At 41.6% G+C, this 20,996-nt stretch overlaps 3 protein-coding genes across 5 annotated transcripts; all 3 read right to left on the bottom strand.

Moving 5' to 3' along the window:
- Positions 1 to 588: 588 nt before the first annotated feature.
- LOC109474306 (26S proteasome non-ATPase regulatory subunit 10-like) lies at positions 589 to 1,668 on the bottom strand. The gene has a single exon (XM_019774595.1). It carries the CDS (start codon positions 1,615 to 1,617, stop codon positions 919 to 921), a length of 699 nt encoding a protein of 232 aa, XP_019630154.1. The 5' UTR covers positions 1,618 to 1,668; the 3' UTR covers positions 589 to 918.
- Positions 1,669 to 3,237: 1,569 nt separating this feature from the next.
- LOC109474284 (3-hydroxyisobutyrate dehydrogenase, mitochondrial-like) lies at positions 3,238 to 7,337 on the bottom strand. The gene is made up of 9 exons (XM_019774560.1): positions 7,246 to 7,337; positions 6,591 to 6,607; positions 6,089 to 6,217; positions 5,577 to 5,701; positions 5,091 to 5,212; positions 4,687 to 4,820; positions 4,324 to 4,400; positions 3,904 to 4,060; positions 3,238 to 3,472 (listed from the first exon to the last, which is right to left on the bottom strand). Exons 1-9 carry the CDS (start codon positions 7,313 to 7,315, stop codon positions 3,314 to 3,316), a joined length of 990 nt encoding a protein of 329 aa, XP_019630119.1. The 5' UTR covers positions 7,316 to 7,337; the 3' UTR covers positions 3,238 to 3,313.
- A 508-nt stretch (positions 7,338 to 7,845) lies between these two features.
- Positions 7,846 to 18,388, bottom strand: LOC109474283 (programmed cell death 6-interacting protein-like). 3 transcript variants are annotated; one of them, XM_019774557.1, is made up of 19 exons: positions 18,152 to 18,388; positions 17,299 to 17,353; positions 17,004 to 17,030; positions 16,373 to 16,442; positions 16,113 to 16,240; positions 15,681 to 15,834; positions 14,910 to 15,019; positions 14,561 to 14,677; positions 14,018 to 14,240; positions 13,385 to 13,508; positions 12,847 to 13,024; positions 12,283 to 12,504; positions 12,076 to 12,132; positions 11,655 to 11,754; positions 11,181 to 11,329; positions 10,720 to 10,854; positions 10,494 to 10,588; positions 10,199 to 10,269; positions 7,846 to 9,746 (listed from the first exon to the last, which is right to left on the bottom strand). In XM_019774557.1, the coding sequence occupies exons 1-19, from the start codon at positions 18,361 to 18,363 to the stop codon at positions 9,322 to 9,324; spliced, it is 2,652 nt and encodes an 883-aa protein (XP_019630116.1). In that variant the 5' UTR covers positions 18,364 to 18,388; the 3' UTR covers positions 7,846 to 9,321. The 3 variants fall into 3 exon arrangements, with proteins under 3 accessions (XP_019630116.1, XP_019630117.1, XP_019630118.1); XM_019774558.1 differs by lacking the exon at positions 10,199 to 10,269 and adding an exon at positions 10,065 to 10,135; XM_019774559.1 differs by lacking the exon at positions 17,004 to 17,030 and having other exon boundaries at positions 9,322 to 9,746; positions 18,152 to 18,363.
- Between the last annotated feature and the right edge of the window lie 2,608 nt (positions 18,389 to 20,996).

The raw sequence follows: 20,996 nt of genomic DNA, 5'->3' as shown, positions 1-20,996 counted from the left end.
AAAGCCTGAGCAAGAGCGACGTCTACTGGGAACTTGCGGTACGACAAGCACGACAGAGGGACAATTTTTCCGACAATGGCAGAAGTGACTGAGATTCATAACATTTTAACCAAGGATTAAAATCTAGATTTAAGCTCCCTGTTTCAACGGAGGCATTCGTGTTTTTTTTACGTAGAGCGTAATTCCGCATCTATACATTACGATTTCAGGTATCTTCAGGCTGAGTTGTTTCTCACAGTTGGCAAGTGGCCGGAGTTTTAACTCCCCTGGCCAGTTACATTCCTGTTTAGGCTGATTTCTACTATCTATTTAGCCTGCAACTCCAAGAAGTCCAGTGGAGACTAGCCTTTTATATTAATTACCTCACCAGCCAGGCTAGCCTTTTGCATGGAGTGAGTAAAGTTGTTTCCCAAAGACACAACGGTTTTGTCCTTGACGTGAATGCAAGGAATCGAACCTGTCAGCTCTTGATCTCGTGTCCTATATGGCCTAGCAAGTCGACCCCACGCCTAGTATTTATCTCCTATCTATCTATATAACCATTATACTCACACAAACATGAAAAATAATCACAAGATCAAACTGTCTCCATTTTATTGCACCCCATCCTTACATCAAGTGAATAACCAAAATACTTATAAGTACAGAAATTAACCATATTTCTTTGTTGGAAATAACGTTAACATACAAAAACTGAATGCTGATTACTAGTATATTCCTCGAACATTTTATGCTTCTTATGCTACCGGTATAATTCTACATCATGCTTAAGAGTTATCAAACGGATGTGGAATGATTACAGGTCTAATTTCATCATCATCATTGCTAATGGCGTAACTGTTAGAGCAATAAGCTGCGAAACACTTGTTGAAGTTCAATGCGATGGCAAAAATTCGGGACTTGTGAAGCAACAAGTCACTATTCCGTGTCAGTCATCCTTTCTAGTAGCCTTCCCAGTGACTTTTCTGCAAGGTCTAGAGGGGTCAGTTCCTCTTTGTTTTTGACGTGTAGACTAGCGTGGTTCTCTACCAGTAACTTGGCCACCTCGGTCAAGTTCTCTTCACAGGCCAGGTGTAAGGGGGTGTTCCCCTGCCCGTCCTGGGCGTTGATCTGCCCCTGTTGGTCCAGCAGCATGGCCAGGACCCTGACGTTACCCCTGGACGCTGCCCGGTGAAGCGGTGTGGCCCCGTACTGGTCAGCAGCGTTGGGGTCGGCGCCGTGAGTCAGCAGACTGTCGGCGATCTCGATTCTGTTGCGCGACGCCGCGTAGTGGAGGGGGGTTTGCCCGTTGTTGTTGACGGCGTTGACTTGAGCCCCGTGTGCGATGAAAGCCGTGCAGATGTCCTGGTGTCCCGCAGACGCCGCGATGTGCAGCGGCGTCCAGTTGACGTCGTCTCGTGCTTGGACGTCGGCCTGGTATTCCAACAGGAGGTCGACCACCTCTTTCTGGCCCGCGGACGCCGCCCAGTGAAGGGGGATGCGCCGGTCTTGGTCTGTCACGTTGACCAGACCTCTGTTTTCTGTGATTTTCTCCTTCAGACGACCGACGTCGCCCTTGAACGCCAGATCACACACTTCGACATCAGACACGGACTGAGAACCGTTCACGGCGGCCATGTTGGAGTTGTGAGTCAGCAGCTCTGTGCCATGTGAGAGATCACTTCCGGTATGGGGCGTGAAAAGGGTTTTCAGCGCTACGTATTTCAATAGCGAAATAAAGCAAAGGAAACAAATAATGATATTCATCCACTTCTAATAATGTCATTGAAATAAGAAATGAATCTTAGGAATTCCATATCCGGTGATATGTGTTCCTCTTCCGCATTATATGACTATGCCAGATACACGAATTCTCTATCAGAGTCTCTCCTTGCGGCGCAAAGCATCATTTCAGTGCCGCCAAGTTCAAAGCACTTCTGACCTGATCTTTGACCCACAGGTCATTGCCCTTTGTTAATTTGTATTAATATAAACGCAAAACTTAGCAATGTGCCTGGTTATAGCATTTTTGGTCCTGTTGAACCAAATGTTCTAACCAATTTACTTTCCTATTCCGGTTTGGTTTGTTCAAGGACATTATACTTTGTTCATCTATTACTACTAGTAGTATACCTTAATGGTTTGCTTTTGCAAGGTGGTCCCTATATCCAACTTTTAACAGAAATATATTGTTCGCAGAAAATTAAAAAAAAAAACAACATTTTTTACCATTTTATTGTAAACTCTCACACTTAAATGTATTCATGAAAAATGATGTAATATGCATGAGGACAATCAACAGTTATAATGGAGACAACAATGCTGAACTGCCAACATAACATTCCAAAAGAGCACTGGTAGTTTCTAAGACTATTATGAATGTAGTAAGCAGAACCAAGCAAGTCAATGGATGGCTTTTGAAAGTGTTAATATGAATATAACTTAACTTGTATTTTTGGAGAGTTACCCCTAAACCTTTCCTGTGACAAAACTGTTAAGTACCATTCAACACAATACACATGATTATTCAAAAAGCTCCCAAAACTCACATCCACTATCTTAAATCCAGTACTACCATGCTTAACATTACCAATTCACATTCTTTTTTTGAGCTTTGCTTTAATAGCTTAGCTTACTTCTAATATCATCTCATTTTCATTTTATCTCACATAGCTAGCATGTACTTTTGCTGATTTTTACACAGTAACTTGGGTAAGTCACTACTGTAGTACCATAACACTTTTACAAGCTAAAGGCTAGAGAGGCACAAGGATTGTACTGTGAACATTAAACATTTGCATGTGAGGTATGGATGGTAATGTACATCCATATAAAAGTAGGTATGGTTGTTCCCAGCACTTCAATATTAGGAGTGAATGTTTGCATGTATCTGTAATAAAAAATGGAGGTTCAGCCTTTCCATATAAGGTGTGGATGGTAATGAAGCTGGTGTGTTACGCCGAAAGGCGGTTGTACCGGCTATACAGATACAGATGTACAACCATATCAGGTGTAAATGTTTGTATACTGTACATCTGTAATGGGGAATTCTATACTAGGTATGGTTTACTAGCCTGGTTGTGTTTAAAAAATCAAGTTTACCTTCCCTTCAAGTGTTTGGATAAGATTTAATATTTCAGCAAGTTGCATATATTTAGGAAAATTGGGAAGTAATTTGAAAACATGATTAGAGAGCTAAAAGCAATATTTCTGTGATAAACCTGTACTTTTTCTTTTTTTTTAAGATAATAGCTATTGAGCATTTCATGGAAAATAGCCCCTCCCATACAGAGTAACTTTGATGAACGCTACAGTTCCAATTCTAGTTCAATAACTATTTTTTGTCTTCTTCACTGAGATAGTGAAAGACAGACGAGAAATCCTTAAGTGGATACCCCTTATTACATAGAATTCTGTAGATCTGGTGGGCAAGGGAACCAAGGGGCGTCGGCGATTTGGTAGCTGTGGCAGCATTCTGGGCAAGACCAAGATCCTGGAAAGGGGGTATCAAATGAGAAAAAAAATTAGCCTCATTGGTACCCGTGTTACCATTTGCAAATGTTTTGCTATCACACCTTCATGTCAATATAACGTATTGTATATAAAGTATTAAAAAGAACATATTTTCTCAAGAGCTCAAATGGGATGGATGAAGTACTACTGTAAATCACTTTATACTCATGGCAGGAAACATTTCGTGGTCTGAGAAAAATGGACATGTTCACGGAACTATATGTTTGCAGTGGTGGTGGGCGCAGAAGAAAGAAAGTCAGCGAATATAAAAGTACCACAGATATAAAATAATTTCCATTATTTGACAGACAAGCAATAAGAGGCAAACTGGACCTGGAATAGGGGGATGGATAGCATGCTACAATTATCAATCTTACTAGAAGTGATGCTGGTGCAGGTATTGTCTTTTACCTTTGTCATGAGAGCAGTTCCAAACCCTCCCTTGTAGTTGTTGGAGGAGGGCACACCCTCTATGACCCCTGGGACAGGGTTATAGGTGTCACTGGCCCAACACCTACCAGTACTCATGTTTATCACACTGGCTAACAACTTTGCATCCAAACCCAGCCTGGAAAGAAAAACAAACAATCAAATAAGGATAAGATGAAAAAATCAACCTTGCTATTATTTTAAGATACAAACATCTAAGTAGAAAACAAGTGAAATTACGCAGTACCTGATGACAAATTTGTCAATGGTGGAACCAAATGTCAGCACATTGATATAGAAATAATTCTTAAAAACAGTTGAATTTCAATGATTTCTATTCAGAGAGAATAAGACTTCATAAAAAATAAGGTGACCTGACATTGGAAACAAACTCTAGCTGACCTCATGCCCAGGTTCATAGTTTCTGATACGCCGATCATCTCAATGGCCAGCAGCATGTTGTTACAGATCTTCACTGCCTAGAGAAAAAAAAAAGATACAGCATTTAAATCTGGGTAGAAATTCTTGGGACAAATACAATAAATTGTGTTAAGTTTGCGAGGACTCAATTTTGTGGTTGGATGCACTTGCTGTGTTTTAAGTTGAAACAGTACTGTAGTGAGACAGAGCTGTTCTTGGTGTGATGAGTTTTGGTTATCCAAGAATTCCAAAACCATGATCCAGTTTGCAGTACAGATAAGTGACTCACTGTAACTTGTGTAAGCGAACATAAAAGTACTGTGAAAAAATCAGGAATTACACTACCTGTCCTGAGCCGACATCCCCACAGTATACCACATTCTTCCCCATGAACTGTAGGAGCTCCTTCGCTGCCTCAAACTCTTCCTTCCTGCCTCCCACCATGAAGGTTAGAGTAGCTGCTGCCGCTGCCGTGATGCCTGTACCATCGGGAGGGGGGGAGAGTGGAAACACATTACTGTGTAAGCTAAGGTTGTACCTTGTACCTTCCGTATATGTCTGATTCTGAATGTTTTTGTACTTGTACCCAAACTAAAACATTAGTACACAAGAAGACAGATTTTGAAAACTGTCAGACATTTCAACTAGCATCCACTAATTTTTGTCGGTGATTGAAGAGTGTATTGTAGTGGATGCTACTTGAAAATCTAACATTTTTTTACATGCTTGACAAGTGATAAACACCACACCTCCAGACACAGGAGCATCCATGTAGACTCCGCCCTTCTTGGCGGCGACCTCGGCGATCTCCTTGGAGACAGCGGGGTCGATGGTGCTGCTGTCAATCAGGAGACTGCCAGCTTTCACGTTGCTGCAGGAAATGTGACATTTTGTGAGACTTTATTAGTACATTGTATATCCAAATTAGTGGTGTGCCTGAGGGCATACAATTACTCTTTCTTGACAATAATAATAACATAACATACAATGGCCATAAACTGGCTTTATCAAAGTCTTCAATTAAAGACAAGGCTGACAAGCACACTGAAGAAGCCATTTGGTTACCAAGTACCAACTCTGGTTATGGCAGGCAGCGAACTGAAATCAACCAAGCCTGGCCCATCTCATGGGTATTCCACAAAATCCCTACACCAAAAAAAAAAAAAACAGCTTGTAAACTACCCAGTGGAGCATCGGTTTAGAAATGTAGCATAAAACCAGTGGAGTGTGCCTACCTGAGGATGCCGTGTTCTCCACAGTACACCTCCTGTACATTAGGACTGGAGGGCAGCATGGTGATGATTCTGTCAGCCTTACCGGCAACCTCAGCCGGCGTACTGGCCTTGATCGCTCCTGCATCCTAACATTGTGGTTTCAAAACAACAGTTACTTACTCATAATAATACTTACTGTAAATTTACTCAGGCTTGCGTAGACTTAATTCTGCAGCAGTATACAATAGGAGGCAGTCATGGTTCAGGTTTGTAGCTGAGATGGCCACAGTAATGGAATGTATTTACCATTGTGATTGTGAAGTTGTGAACTGCATCAGAAATCTGAAACTACTACATCGAATGATTGTAGTGTCCACACCTGGGCTGTTTTACATATTCTATGTCCTACATTTTCGATATTGTAACAGGGTTCTGTACCAGACCCCTACACTGTGAAAAAATTCCAGTGAGAACCCTGCTGTGCTACAAAAATGAAGCCGGGAGCACAGTGAAGCCAGGACTAAAACACAAACCTCCAATGATGCCATCGCCTCTGGATACACATCATTCACAATGACTGGGTGTCCGTTATCAAGGAGGTGCTTTGCCATTGGTCCTCCCATGTTCCCTAAGCCAATAAACCCCACAGGTGTTCTCGAGGCCTAAAAAGGAAAGAGAGAAATATTAAGGTTATCAGGTTATATTAAGATACCTGAAAAAAAAATACACTGTACTTGTTTTATCTTTGAGATTAAAACAAAGTGAATCCTTCTACAAAGATCACAACCTACCACAGAAGAGACAGTTATCTTATTGTAATGTTACATGATATGTCCATTGACCAAGCAGTCCAGATCTGATTATCAAGCTCATTGTTTTAGGTAATAGTACAGGTCCCGAACTATTTCCTGATACCTAAACATGCATTTAGGTATATACATGTACACTGTACCAGTACCCCTATTCCCTGGCATAATATATGGTAAAATATTGAAAGGCTCTAATCAAACTTTAATCAAGGCAAAATATACATACCTGGTGTGCTGCTGATGCTGTAAAATAACAGAGAAATGTGCAGCATTAAAACATTATACAGTAAGTAATAGATTCATGTTCATACTCATAGTGTACCCAGGTATACCCAGAGACCACAATGCAAGATCACAATTCATGTGAGAGTGAAGGGACATCATGAGCTCATCACTTTTTTACTAGTAGTAACCATGAAGCCATGGAATTTACCATTGACCTTAATGATACCGTGGAAGTCATCGATGATCAGATGCTAGTAGCTCAGCTGACAGGTGCACAATATTTGCATATTTGCCCCCTCCCCCGCCACACCTCCTAACTGACCAATCACAGACAAGCCCAGACCACAGCTGAAAAATATATGTGAAGTTGTTTATCCACTATTTTTATATAGATATTAAACTGAGTGAGACCATACTGAAAGGATAAAAACATGTCTAGAAACTTAAAGGAACAGGCTTATGCCCAATCTTTGTGTTAAAACGTCCACATTTTCGAGCAACGTTTGGTATGTTGCTAAGTTGAAGAGTTTACGACGACATGTAAGAATTCTGGTCAAACTGTGGAAGATTCCTGGCTTTGTGGGCATATCGGGCAAGTCCCATAGATCCGTCAAGACTTCATGCTATCGTGGAAACATACATACGGGCATACTAACCTGAAAAGGCTCTGAAAGCAACAGAAAAAGCAGAGCTCTGACGAGCAAATCGAAACCACGCGGCCGCCATGTTGGAAGTCTGACAAAGTCTCGTCTTTTCTCGTGGTTAGAAGTTCACGCGAGATTCAGAAAGTGCTCGTCTATCTCCAAGCAGATGTACGATACGGCTCAGACTCAGTCAGTGTTGTGTCAGAATCACCCCTTTGTGTTTGTCTTCATGAAACAGTACCATTTCTTTTAGATTTAGTTCAAAGAATGTCGCATAACACTTCATAACACGCATAAATATACTTCATCTTTAGACAGTGTCAAAGATGTGCAAACAATACAGGCTAATAAAAATAAAAATCTTCAATCATTACACTGGAGAACAAATTTAGATGCCTGCTTGATTTTTTTTGCAGTTCTGTCCCAGCCTACTACATGTAGGTGGTGTGAATGCATTGCCATATGAAACCTCACAATAACAAGACAAAGATAATATTTTCTCAAACTTACTTAAGAGACTTTTATTGAGCAGAATACTGGAGAATCATTAGTATAGGAACAATTCATAGATGCAGAGATATCGTTTGAGTATTTCAAGTTCTAGCATGGGAGTTTTTTTTTGACAATTGTGTACAACACAACACAATATCAGTATCTATGTACCATATTCCCAACTTTGTACATATCACGCATTGTTCTAGTTGCTACAATATCAGAATGTTTACATACCACTTTGTTGACTAATGTCTATCATCTCCACCTAGCTCATCATTGGTGTGAAAATATTATCAAAATACAGCAAACATGCAAAAATCGCCATTTCTCTTTTCTATTCCTTTGTACAAGCTTCTCCTGTTCTTAAGGGTATACGGCTGTGTTTTGAGCTTTCAGCTGTTGTAAACTTGATCTGTTAAAAACATGGGTGCCTAGTCATATGTGTGCATGCCAAGACCATAATGTATTTTTCTCTGTTTTTGCGACCTAAAATTATACATACCAGCACTTCAAAGGAACTACATACATGTATAATCATTGTTTTGGAAAAAAAAAAACATTTGAGAAAACTTTATAATGATAATCTTTTACTACATCAAATTGATCAGTATTATATAAAATGTAAATAGTGAGAATATAGGGAATGGCAAGAACAATTACTCAAAGCAGTGTTTACATATACATGTATAACTTTCTTGTACTAAGTTAATACAATGTTACATGTATATCCTTCTTTGAAGACTTTCTATGCTATCACCTTAAAGAAAGCAGCCCATGCAAAACATTGTAAACTCTAATTATAACCAGTGACTTCTTAAGAAGTAGAATTTGAGGTGTATGTCCCAAGAAACTACCACAAGGCACAAGATCTAAACAAAGATTTGGATGATACCATTAGTACATTTTAAATGTGTCTTCTTTTTTCTACAAGCCAACTGTACCCAGATATACAAAATTCTATTCAATGGCTAAATTAGATACTGTATTCCACATTTCTATACAGGAACAAAAGCATCTGCTATCTAAAACATCACCACAATTCCTTCTCATATTTGTTGACCTATCTTCAAAAAATGTGGAAATCTCAGCCATCTATCACATCACAACAATATTATTTCATTTTTGCAGATAGGCAGATATGTACATTAACAAGCATGGACAAAAATGAAATGTCAATAAGGCTCTAATTCTTTAAGATCTTTTTAGTGTGAAAATATTTTTCTTTGTGTTAGTTAAGCCATAATTGCTCTACATTTGGTTTCCTTATATAATAACAAAGCCACCCTTTCTAGAAACATACCAGCTGCTGTTATTGACAAAAGCATAAATTCAAGAAAAACAGTGCTCTGACTTAAGAAATGGCCTTTGAGGCACTTTCTTTAATATATCACATTGAAGAACAGAAATTTCTTAAATCCATTTCTGAAAAATATCACACCAAGCAAAATTTTTCTTTTTTTGAGACGTAATATTTTATTACTGATTTTGCCTGTGCAAGTATGCTATAAGAGATCTAATGGGATTTAAGAGTGCATGGATAGGATATACTAGTAAACAGAGTTATGTTTCTGTGCTCTGAAGTATAGTGCTCCTTCATTGCTGCTGTTGTTGTTGATATGGGTTTGGATACTGAGAGGGGGGTGCGTATGGATTGTACGCAGGTTGAGGGTACTGGGGGGCGTACTGTTGTTGTGGGTAGGGTGGGGCAGCTTGCTGCTGCTGGGGGTAGGGCGGTGCTCCGGGCTGCTGGCCGTACGGTGCAGTAGCACCCTGCTGTGGTGGGGGCTGGTACTGCATGGTTGCATAGGGGTTGTAGCTGGTGGGCATGGGGGGAGGGCTGTAGTACTGGGGGTTGTTGTAGCCGTACTGGGGCTGCCCCGGCTGAGGCATGTTGAGCTGCGGCTGGGATCCTGCAGCTGCTTGCTGCGCAGGTGGCTGCGCCTGCTGCGGCTGCTGCTGAGGCTGCACCTGTGGGGGAGGGGGGCGAGGTGGGGGTGCCTTGGCTGCTCCGCCAGGTCCTGTAATAGATACAGAGAGAAATTCAGCCAAACTGCTATGCAAAAATATTGTTATACACCCTGTATATGCTAGGATATTCCGTCTCAATAATACTCACTCCTTGCTGTAACTGAATGTCAGAAGTTCACTCACTTTCTGTATCAATCATGCAGACAGTCAGCAGGTGCATTCACCATGTTATCTATTCATGATGCATAAGACAGTGCATTCAGGTAACTTTTCCTTGAAACTGCAGCAGAAACCAAGAACCGGTCTTGGTAAAGTTTATCTTTAAACCCCCAAAAGAGAATATTCACCAATTATTCTTAGTCACAAACCAGTTTTTTGATATTCCGGTGTGTTAGGGATATTGGAGGTTGGCTGCTGAACGATGCTGTCCTGTATATCTCTGTGGAAGGGTTAAAAACACATCAGGCTGGTAAGGGTTAAACGTTAAGGAAACATGACTAACCAGAGGCCTGGTAAGCGGGAGGAGTAGGGGCTGACTGAGACGGCTGCTTGGCAATGTTCTGCTGTAAGTCTCTGTGAGAGGAGCACAATACATTGGTCAAATCATCGTTTATACATGTAAGTCAACACACAACATGGTAAATTTTCTGCAACTTATGATCCACTCCTCACGTGCTCTATCTGTAAAATGTGAAGTGATGCATGGACCATTCATTGAAAGACTGGTACTGTCCGATCCAAAATGCTTGGGTAAGTCCAATTTTCCAGGCACACCACCCATTTGTACAAATACTTACTTAAGATGTTCATCTTTCTCTGTCTTCCGAGCAAAGACGATGTCGTTACACTTTGTCTGGAACTTCACAAGAAGCAGCAAGAGCTCGTTGTAGAACTGAAACACAGAGGGACAGGAGTTCAAGAAGTGTACTTCTTAAAAAATTGATTTTCAATTCATACTTGACATCTTGTTGTTCATTCACACCTTAATCCCACAACATCCCACTACCCACAATGCCCCCTTACCTTGGTCCCTTCTTCCAGATTACTAATCAGCTCCATAAAGGCATCGTGTGCAGCAGCCAGATCTTTCAGCTTCTCTTCCCTCTGGTTGACTGACCCGCTGGCCTGTTTCTGCTGACAGAACTCTGTGTTGGCAGTCTGTACAGGGAGAAATGAACGGGTATCAATGGTGCTTCCAACAAAATTCTACTTTTGTTTTATATATTATTTTTCCTTCTATCTTCTCATATTCTTAAGACAGTTTTCAATTTTGTAGAAGAGGACGTACCTAGCTGAATCTAGGTACTCATTTGCACCTGAGTCATATGATGAACTTCATCTTAAGTGCCTTAATTCCCAAGGGCACAGCACTGGGACCAGCTAGGGATTCGAACCCAGAACCTTTAGATCCCAACTCAACAACCCCAACCACAAGGACACCTGATTAGCTGCTTGTCCAGGGTAGACTCTGACCTCTGACCCACCTGAATCTTTCCCATGAGGCTCTCCTGCCTGCCGACACTCTCAGTGACCTGCTGCTGTAAGGGACCAAACATCCTGTCCAGCTCTCCCACCGACAGACTCTCCTCATTCACTACACCATCCTGTGCCAGCGCTGTCAAGAACTTGGAAGCTGCAGATGTATATTGAAAATGCCAGAAGTCACAAAAATGTCTGTATTGTAATGATTCTCTGGAACAAAATGCTGTAAAGCGTGAAATAATCACGGTGGCTTCATATTCTTGATTTTGGCAACGCCCTTTTACTGCAAACTTATATCCAAGTGCCAACAATGACCTCTGTCTTACGTTATGTTACTTCAGTGACCGTTTTACAAGCACACTAAAAATGCTGCGAATGCCTTCCTACTGTATGACTAAGTAGCCACAAATTTCAATCTACAGTATCTACAGTATTCCTGTGTTTTAACTGTTTCCTGGGGTTGAAAGCTCCCTTACAGATGTCAGACTTGGCCTCCTTGATCTCAGACTCGATGACGTCTCTCTCTGCCTTGATAGTCTCCACTTCTTCCATCAGCTGCCGCAGGTCTGTCACACACTGCAGGAATATCACAAGTAGAAAATCACTCAGACTGCAGGAAGACTTTCCTTCCCATGGTTTACATGTCCAGTCTTGTATTCTACAGTTTGGAGGAAAGCTGGTAGGGGGTACAAAATGTGATGTTTCTGCTCTATGGCCTAATCAAATTTCACTATACCAGTCAACAAACAATTCAGACTTTAACTTTTTTTCTTTATTGACTGTTTTTACTGCAATGCTAAAGAGAGCATTAGATCTCGAAAATGACATCTTGCTGGAAAAGTCCTATCACCTAACATCGTCACAGGAAGGTTTACATACAGTTGAAGCCAGTTTTACCTTGCTGCCTTGTAAGGCTGCCGCTGGGCTGGATGATGGAATTTTTCCTGGCAGTTCCTGGTAAAAGGGAAATAATGTGTAATACATGACTGTGTATGTAGATAACACATATGGCAAATGACATGTTGATGTCTTCTAGTTACACTTCATCAATGAGCTGAAACACGGAAAACACCTTGAATCTGCAGGTAGAAACGTGAGCCTTACCTCAGGCTTACACAGCAGGGTGATGTTCTCTGCGTGTTTGTTGTACTTCTCCCGTACGATGGCGTCCGCGTGGATGGCGTTATCCAGAATGGACTGGTACTTCCCGCCTTCCGCCCGCAGAGGACTGTATAGCTGGGCCGATGGCGTACGTGCCCACCGCTCTTTGAAGTTCGCCCGTAACTCATTGTCTGTTTTTTCCTCGTCGTCAAGGACACGATTAGCCTGGATGTGACAAAGCATTTGGTTGGATAAAGAACAACCATAGAATTGATTTGGATCTACTGAAAATATGAATCACAATACAAACAACATGATTATCTTGCTTCCTGAATTCCGCTATGGTGGCCTCCACCACATTCCTGCTGGCTCCTGGCCAGATTTAAGACCTTCACATATTCATTCTAGACCTTCATGCTTCTGCTGACCTTTTAAACTCTGCCTGTCAATCTTTCTGCCACCCATGAACTTTCAACCTACTCTGTCTGAACAAACAGAAACACAATTTCACAGCTCAGCCACTCAAAACAATACTTCCAAACAAACCCAGAAGTAACTACAACAAACCTCATCTAGAACCTCCTTGTTCCTCTGCAGGAGTTCTGGTAAGTCTTGGATGAGCTGGTTGATCTTGTCGATGCCTCCCTTGTCCTTGATGGCAGCTCCCTTGTCCAGGATAGACTGGGGGATGGAGTCTCCCGACAGGTCCTCGATCGCAGCGGGTAGATTCAGGGACGCCAGCACACTACACAGGAAGAAATAATGATAATAATAATTATTTCTTAACCACAGCAATTTTTGTACAGAATAGCAGGGCCCTGGGAATGCACTGGATCCTGAATTGCTCTGACATTCATACACATTGTTTATTGAGCATTAAAATCATTCGTCATTTCTGACTAAACATATGTTAGAAGCTCAATAAAATACTAGAATTATAAAATAATAAAGGATCTGAAAACAATGATCTACTAACATGACTGGAACCCTCATTTATAAGTTGATTAACCTTACAATATGTGGTATTGCACTGTTCTTGATGTCACATGTTGATGTTCCAAACCAATGCCCCACCAGGTAGTTTACAGAATTTTTTTCCACACACCTGTTCATGAGCTGGGTGGCCTCCCTCAGCCGTCCCACCTCCCTGTTCACCACGTCAGCCTTACGAGCTTCATAACCAGTCAGCGCCTGGTGTACCGCCAGGGGGACCAGCTTCTCAAACAGGTCTGAAAACACAAGACATATACAAACATCGTAAACACACATATGAGATCTTTCAAAATAAAGTTTACACAGGTTCTGGATTGGAATGCTTATTTTTGGTGCAAACATGCATCAGGAAACACACAACATACACAGACATCGTAAACAAACGTATGTGAAAGACACCAAAACGTTGGCCCAATAAAACACTTGGTTGTGTAAAAAGAGAAGATATACAGACATTGTAAACAAACGTATGAGGTCTTTCGAAATGCACTTTGCACAGTTTTTGGGTTGGAAATTATGTTTGGTTCTTTGGTGTTTTTGATATGTATTTTTTATGTTTCCAACTTAAGAATTACAACTTTTGGGGAAAACCTGTCATCACGTAAAATGTGTATATATGCTCAAAAACATATATATGCATCAACACTTGTTACACAGTGCAAAGAAATTACCTAACAGATCCAATAGACCACAACCTGGGGGATTTTAAAGCAAAATTTCGGGACAAGCCGAATGAAAACAGCACCTGTGGACTTGGGATTCATGGGTTTGGAAAGTGGCAAAGCCTTGGCCACGGCGGCTCGACCAATGGCAGGCAGGGTGTTGAGCTCGGGGACGCGGTCGTGGTAGATGAAGTTGTTGTCCTTGTCAGCGGCGTCATGTGCCCGCTGGATTTTCCCCGTGAAGTCCTTCAGGTCCATGGTCGACCCCGCCCTGCTGCCGCCCGTCTTTGCCAGCTCTAGGGCATGCTGGGAAGATAGACGGAAAAATTACTAGTATTATGTTTACCTAAGGAGAACATATTGTTTGTGCTCACTTTCTTCCTCTACTTCTTCTTCTGTTCCAAAAAAATAAGCTCCCCTATACGCTAAGGTGTGAGGAAGCCATGTCCATTTTTTCCACTTTTGGTAATATTTTGAGACAAGGAAATTTACATCGGGCTACCATATGACAGCTGCAATCCCTAACATTATGCTCAATTCAAACCTCCTCCCTTTGGATCCATGACTTTTGTTGTACAAGATTGATTTGTTGTCTCATGAGAAAGAATTTTTGTCTTGGACTGTACCTTGAGCCTGGCTATCTCCTCTCCGATGTTCTTGTTCTTCTTGGCCATCAGTGACATGTAGAACTCAGCCTGGGCGTGGTACATGGCCTGCTTGCCAGCCAGGGTTGGGATCCACTCCTAGAAGATAGAAACAGTAAAATCATCACATTGAATAACTGTTACAGTATTGTATACCACACTAGAACTATAGAGGTCTGAAACAAACTGGTCACTACAAAATATTACTAACAGACATGTCACCATTACACTTTGACTGACTATAAACAGACACTGCTACTGTCAATTACAAATCAAATGTACCGGTACTTCAAAAATATCTCTGTAACTACAACAATGGTGTGGTTAATACCTTTGGGAGTAAGTCTCCGAAGTGTGGGTTTTGTGCCTGTTTCATAGCATCAGAGTACAAGTCAGACGCCTGCATGGACAACTTAGCAATGATGGCTTCCTTCATCTTGTCTGCAAAAGAATATGATGGAAAAAATTAACTTTAGTATTCAAGTTTCCATGTAACTGGCCAAGGAAACATTTCTACTGCAACAGGCTTTTAGTGCCTTCTGTTTACTTAGCAATACCTCCCCATACAAAAGGTTACTAGTATTGTGCTTTGTAAGTAGCTAATATTAATAATGGGACTTCACTAAAGCTCGTATTTTAGCCAGGTTACCCCAGGATTACACTTCTCAAGTGATTCTTTCAATGGAGAGGTTGGACAGTTGAGGCTTATGCCTGAAGCTTCTTCCTACTTACAGCTGCTAGCAATGAAATCCTTTTGAAAAGTTTAGATCCTAGTAATCAACTCCTGAGGCATCACCAAGAACCTGGCCATGTCTGTCTGTATCTGTATCTGTATAGCCGGTATAACCGCCCTCCAGCATAACACGGCAGCTTTGCATGCACGTGGCGCAGCAGCAGCTGGTTATATTACAGCGAACGAATTGTTACACCTAACCTTTGAACATCTAACTTTAAACATTGTTTAAAGCTATCTAATGATAGTGCACCTACTGTAGTGGGTAACAGTGAGTTCCACTCTGTGATAGTTCTTGGAAAGAATGAGTTTTTGAACACTTCAATCCTAATTGATTGATAACTCTGGGTACTTGAAGGCATGACTTACCTTGTATAGACTTGAGCAGGATAGCCTCCTGTGCCTGGGCCAACATGACAACAGCCAGGGTACTCAGCATCTCCAGGGACAGGTCAGGGGTCACCACCTGCTGGAACGGTCCTGCCATGGAGTCTTTGATGTGTGTGAACACACCAGCAGCTTGCTGGGCACCCAGAAAAAAAATACAACTTTAGCGGTGCAAAAGCTCATATCAACCTCAGTGAAGTTAGGTAAGTTGTGTAAAGTGCCTTTCCCAAGGGCACAAGATCACATGGTAACATGGCAGGATTTGTACCCTGGACCTCTTGGTTCTGAATCAAACACTCTGTTATTACACCACATAAACACCACCCCTTTCAGTTATATGCAAGCTATTAAATCAAACTTTATTGCTATAGACATAACTGCTGATTCATTGACTCAGAGATTTTTATGACATACCTGCAGGTATTTAGCAGCGTTTTTCAGGCCGTCGTCAGCGCTTATGTTCTGGGCAGCAGCTATCTGACTCATCAGTGCCCCGATGTTGAACAGAACACACATCCTCTCATAGTCTCCAGATGACATGGCTGGAAAACAGAGGAATTATTCAGCTCACCTCATAATGATTGGAAAAACTACATGTTTACACGCCAAACAGAAATGTTAACAAAGTCTCCAACAAAATGGTCACTGCCCAAAATGCCACTCAAATAACTTACTCTTCTTCATCTTTCCCAGAAACAGCATTCCCTGGTCGAAGGCATCATACCAGGTGAAATTGACCCGGATCTACAACAACAACAACAACAACAACAGCAAATGAATACTGGTAAAGGTCAGATCTTTATATGAACAAATGCTCGCAATGAGCTAATGGCCTATGATTTACTGACATGCAAACAGGGATAGCAACATGGAGGCAATGATGTCACATGAACTGATCTACTCGGCCCATCTCAGAAAAGAGCTTCAGCATTAGTGTAGTTAAGACATCAGGATAGATTATAAGTGTAAAACAGCAGGATAGTTGTTTGATAGTGTTAAAGATAACTGGAGAACAGGCAATTGCAGTTCACTTCAACAATAAGACTAGAAAGATGACATACTTTTTGCTCATATCTTTAATGAACTTATGTTTACAAGGTGAAGGTAAAGGAAAACAAAAGCCACACACACACAGGTAACAGGCAGTTGGTGAAAGTGAATCTCCAAGCAGACATGAAGAGAGAAGATTGTAACATAAACTTACACATTTTACTGAGGGCTATGTGTCAGAAAAATAGGGATAGCCAGAAAACATTACAATCGTCCCTCCCAACATCTGCTTGGATATCCTGACCCTGACCTTACCTGGTAGGGGGTGGGGGGTTCGTCTTCCTGAAGAGAGGTCAGAGGTCACAGGAAGGTAGATTAAGAAACAGACGTGACAGAGAAAGGTAGAGGCAAAATGTGCAGTGTCAGCAGGGTGCAAGGAGGCAATGTCTGCAGCAAATTCCAGCTTAAAGTTTAATAACTTCTTAGTTGTACCCAAAGTATGTATATAAACTAGAGGTTTATGGTAAGGTCACAATTCCCAAAAGTCTATGCACATTGCAAATTTTTCCAATACCATATGCTCATCTCGAGATGTATAACTACAACATACCTGGTTCTCTGTGATCGGCAGCTTGGCTTCAATTGCACAAAGCTGATCGTAGTACCTGAGGAGGTAGAAGTTAGAAGAATTCATTTAAAAGATGACAGACCCCTTCAGAATGCGTAGAGCACCCTCTATGTAGCAGTTCAAAGCTGGGGTAGCCAAGTATTTGCTGGTGTGTTACATCAAAGGGTGGTTCTACCAGCTATACTGATACAGGTACCCCAGTGCACAGCATTTTAGGCAGCTGTAATAGAAATTACCTCAATTCGAACATTTATCGCAAATATCACAGCACCTCATTATGCATATATAATTATGGTGATGAAAATTTTGTAGATATAATGTACTAGCAAAAAGTAAGTTGATCCAAATAAATCTATTTCACACCAGCTGCAAGATATTCTGCAGTTCTTGTGAGCATGACGTCACGCTATATCAGGAGACGATTCTTCACTTCCGGGTGTGACATTCAAAAATTGTAGGAGAGGTTTCGGACCTTCCCAGCACAACAATTTGGGTATATAAATGCACTTAAATGCCAGATAACATGATATCTAGCTTAGGAAAGAATTGATCGCAATGCAAATATGCTGTCATTAGGCTCAAAGTACAAAAATTTGTATATTCTTTTTCGCACAGTTTCATGGTCGTGCATCATAGTGGCTATGAACAGACGATATTAGAATTAACATTCAAAGAAAAGCATGGAATACGTGACGCAAATGCAGACAAACTTATTATCAATAGTTGTCACACTTCTACAAAATATCAACAGATACAACAGGATACGAGATTAAAAGCTTTTAAATTGTGTGCAACAAATATTTCCTGAGATGGAAATAATTTTTCGTCATCTCACTTCTGGATGATCTCCAAGGAGCTGTCATGTCTATCCAGCGTCTTGCCCGTTGCAGACTCCCGCAACTTGTCCAGTTCCTTCAGCTGCGGTGTGAAGTCATCCTGGGTTCCCCCTGGCCCAGAGTAGGTGTTCTTGATGAATTTTTCCAGCGGTTTTACAAGGTCCACCGCTTGCGACTTCTTCAGTGGTACGGACAAAAACGACGACGCCATGATGGATTTTGACCGCACTCAAATGCTACAAACGTAAACAAGACTGTTCAACGATATTACACGGGGTTTTTGTAAGCTGAAGCGTAGATCACAAATTGATTTCTATTATCAAATTCCTAAACTATGTACAGAATAGATCCCTATGTCTATTCTTAAGGGAAGAAAGTGTTTTATAATGTATGTTATGTCAAAGACGTGATGATGCGGTGAATGTATTGACTGACGTCATGTGACCGTGACGTAATCGTCAGGAGGTGGGCGTGGCCGCTGACTCACCTTGCACTACCTTGCACGCGAAAAGTACTCACCTGTCTAACAATAAAGAGAATGATCAGTGCAAGCGTTCCATTTGCTATATTACGTATGCAGAATATTCTCTCGGATAGGTACCATTTCTAAAAGGATATAGGCAGCTAGGGGGAAATAGATTGCTGTTCAAAAACATGTTTTGAAATGGAACAATATTGGGGCGGCGAAGTTAGTTGACAGAGGTTTAAAATGACATTTTGTGTACTCTTTAAACAATAGTTGCACTATCGCAAATAGTCGCTTGGTTGTAAGTGGCGTAGTTTCACTGCCAAATACTGTTCAGTTTGTGTGGTTATGCGTTTTCAGGACACGACGCTCAACTTGTCCACTTTCAGCACAAAGAATACAAAGTTAAAACTAAGTTGCGATGCTGACTTTTCATAGCCATCTCTTTTGTGAATACCCTGTCCTCCTCTCTGTTGGATAACATTGTTGTCGTTAGATCCGTACCGTAGCAAAATAACGACACCTGGCGGCCGAGAGGCAAACTGATTCCCGACTTTGTCTTTGATGAAAGCGTCTTGTCGAAACTGGAAAGTGCCTACGGGATTATTATCATATCACGGTGCATGATTTGATAATGTCCAAGTACTGTCCAAGTACGAGTTATGATGAGTATACAGGCTAGCGTTCTCTCTGTATGTCTTTTACATTCTGTGTTATCTGTGTCGATCTCTGGCTACTGGAATTAGAGTATATAAGATATTTCTTTATTCTACATACTGCAACCATTTATATCCACGAGTACTATATCAAACCGGACGTCCGACTTCCTCTTTCTCTACATGTAATATGTACTACATCAAAAACTGTCCTGTACACGCATTCCCTACATAATCTAACAAAAGAACGGCCATGCCAGCTTTAGCCAAAAGGTAGAATTAAATACATGTAATCTCTAAGCTGCAGATCATGCGGTGGCAAGACAGTATCCATTGGCCGGCCAGAGGACCACTAGTGAGTTTGGCCAGTCGCCGCCCACCACATCCCTTTAGGTTGATTTAGGAAAGCCTGGTAGAGGCTAGGTAGAGGCTACTCCCCTCTCTTGTTTTCTAGCCTCTGAAGAGACAAGAGGCACCGTGTCATTCTCGTGACGTGTGGGCGGCCACAATGACTCGTACGGTTCTGGGTCAAGGCAAACTTTTATACGACCTCGGTGCAGAACTGCCAAAGTCAACTTTTCCGGCAGACTCGTCGGAAGCCGGCGGTGGCTGCATGGGAGTGTCCCCTAACCCCGCCAATGTAGATATAGTTTTGCCGCTCGTCCAATACTAGTCCTGCACATGGCACAGACTGGGAGGAGGGAAGGAGGCGCCACTTCCTGATCCTGTCCTTGTAACATATTGAGAGCTCTTCCTGTAGCTGGTGATCAGCTGAACTACTCTCGTTGCTAGTATATGAGCATTGACACAGAGAATAACGCAAGTCACTTTCCTGAAAATTGCCAGAATTTGCAAATTCAACGCCTAACTAAGGTAGGCCATGTTTTCATGTATATATGATATATGGCGTCTGTAATTGAAATGCAGCCATTTGTAAGGTACAAGTGACACGAGTTAATTTTATAATGGAGCAAAGCAGAATCATATGATATACATTTGTAGCAGTACCGTGAATGTGATACAGTCTGCATATGTTTATGTATGGAATATAGTATTGTTAACACATCGTGGTGTCTTTTATAATATGATTTGTTTGAGAATCATAAGTGTGAGTTTCGATCATGACTCGCAGAGGTGTGGGTTGTGGTTTATTTTTGGCGTGTTCTTAGGCTTTTTTATCGGGGTTTCTTTTTTGCACTGGATTTTTTTTTTGGTTGGGGAAAATCCAGTGCAAAAGAAACCCCTAAGGCTAAAAACCTGCCAAGCATAAGCCAAAACCCAAACCTCTGCTTGAAGAGTAAGCCCAATGAAGCCCACGCGGCTGACGCATGTTCCAGCCCTTGCGGACACGCCCTCCATTCTGTCTTCCCGGGTTCGGGCTGTAATTAAGAACGCCCCCTGCCGACCACCTACTGTGACCACACCCCATCTTCGACACACTTTCACTTTACGAGCTTTCTGACTGACTCACTCCGCCCATCATTTCGATTCATTGCCCGTGATACTAGTAGTTTGTCACACTTAGGACACACGTAACGCGTAGGATTGAAAGACATTGCAACATGAATGAGCTAGTAGTAGACTTCGCACAGTGAAAAAGAGGGCGAAACTTAAAAATCAGGGAAACTTGATTACGAAAGTGTATTTTTGCAACCTTCTTGCAACTGAGAAAAGGAAGAGCTTGTTTTCCTTGAACGTTTGCCATACAAGTGATGATAAGTT

The sequence above is a fragment of the Branchiostoma belcheri genome, unplaced genomic scaffold (genome assembly GCF_001625305.1).
Source record: "Branchiostoma belcheri isolate BF01 breed outbred unplaced genomic scaffold, Haploidv18h27 scaffold30, whole genome shotgun sequence".
Taxonomy (NCBI): Eukaryota; Metazoa; Chordata; class Leptocardii; order Amphioxiformes; family Branchiostomatidae; genus Branchiostoma; species Branchiostoma belcheri.
The sequence above is the reverse complement of the archived record's forward strand: the minus strand, read 5'-3'. Positions and strand labels throughout refer to the sequence as shown.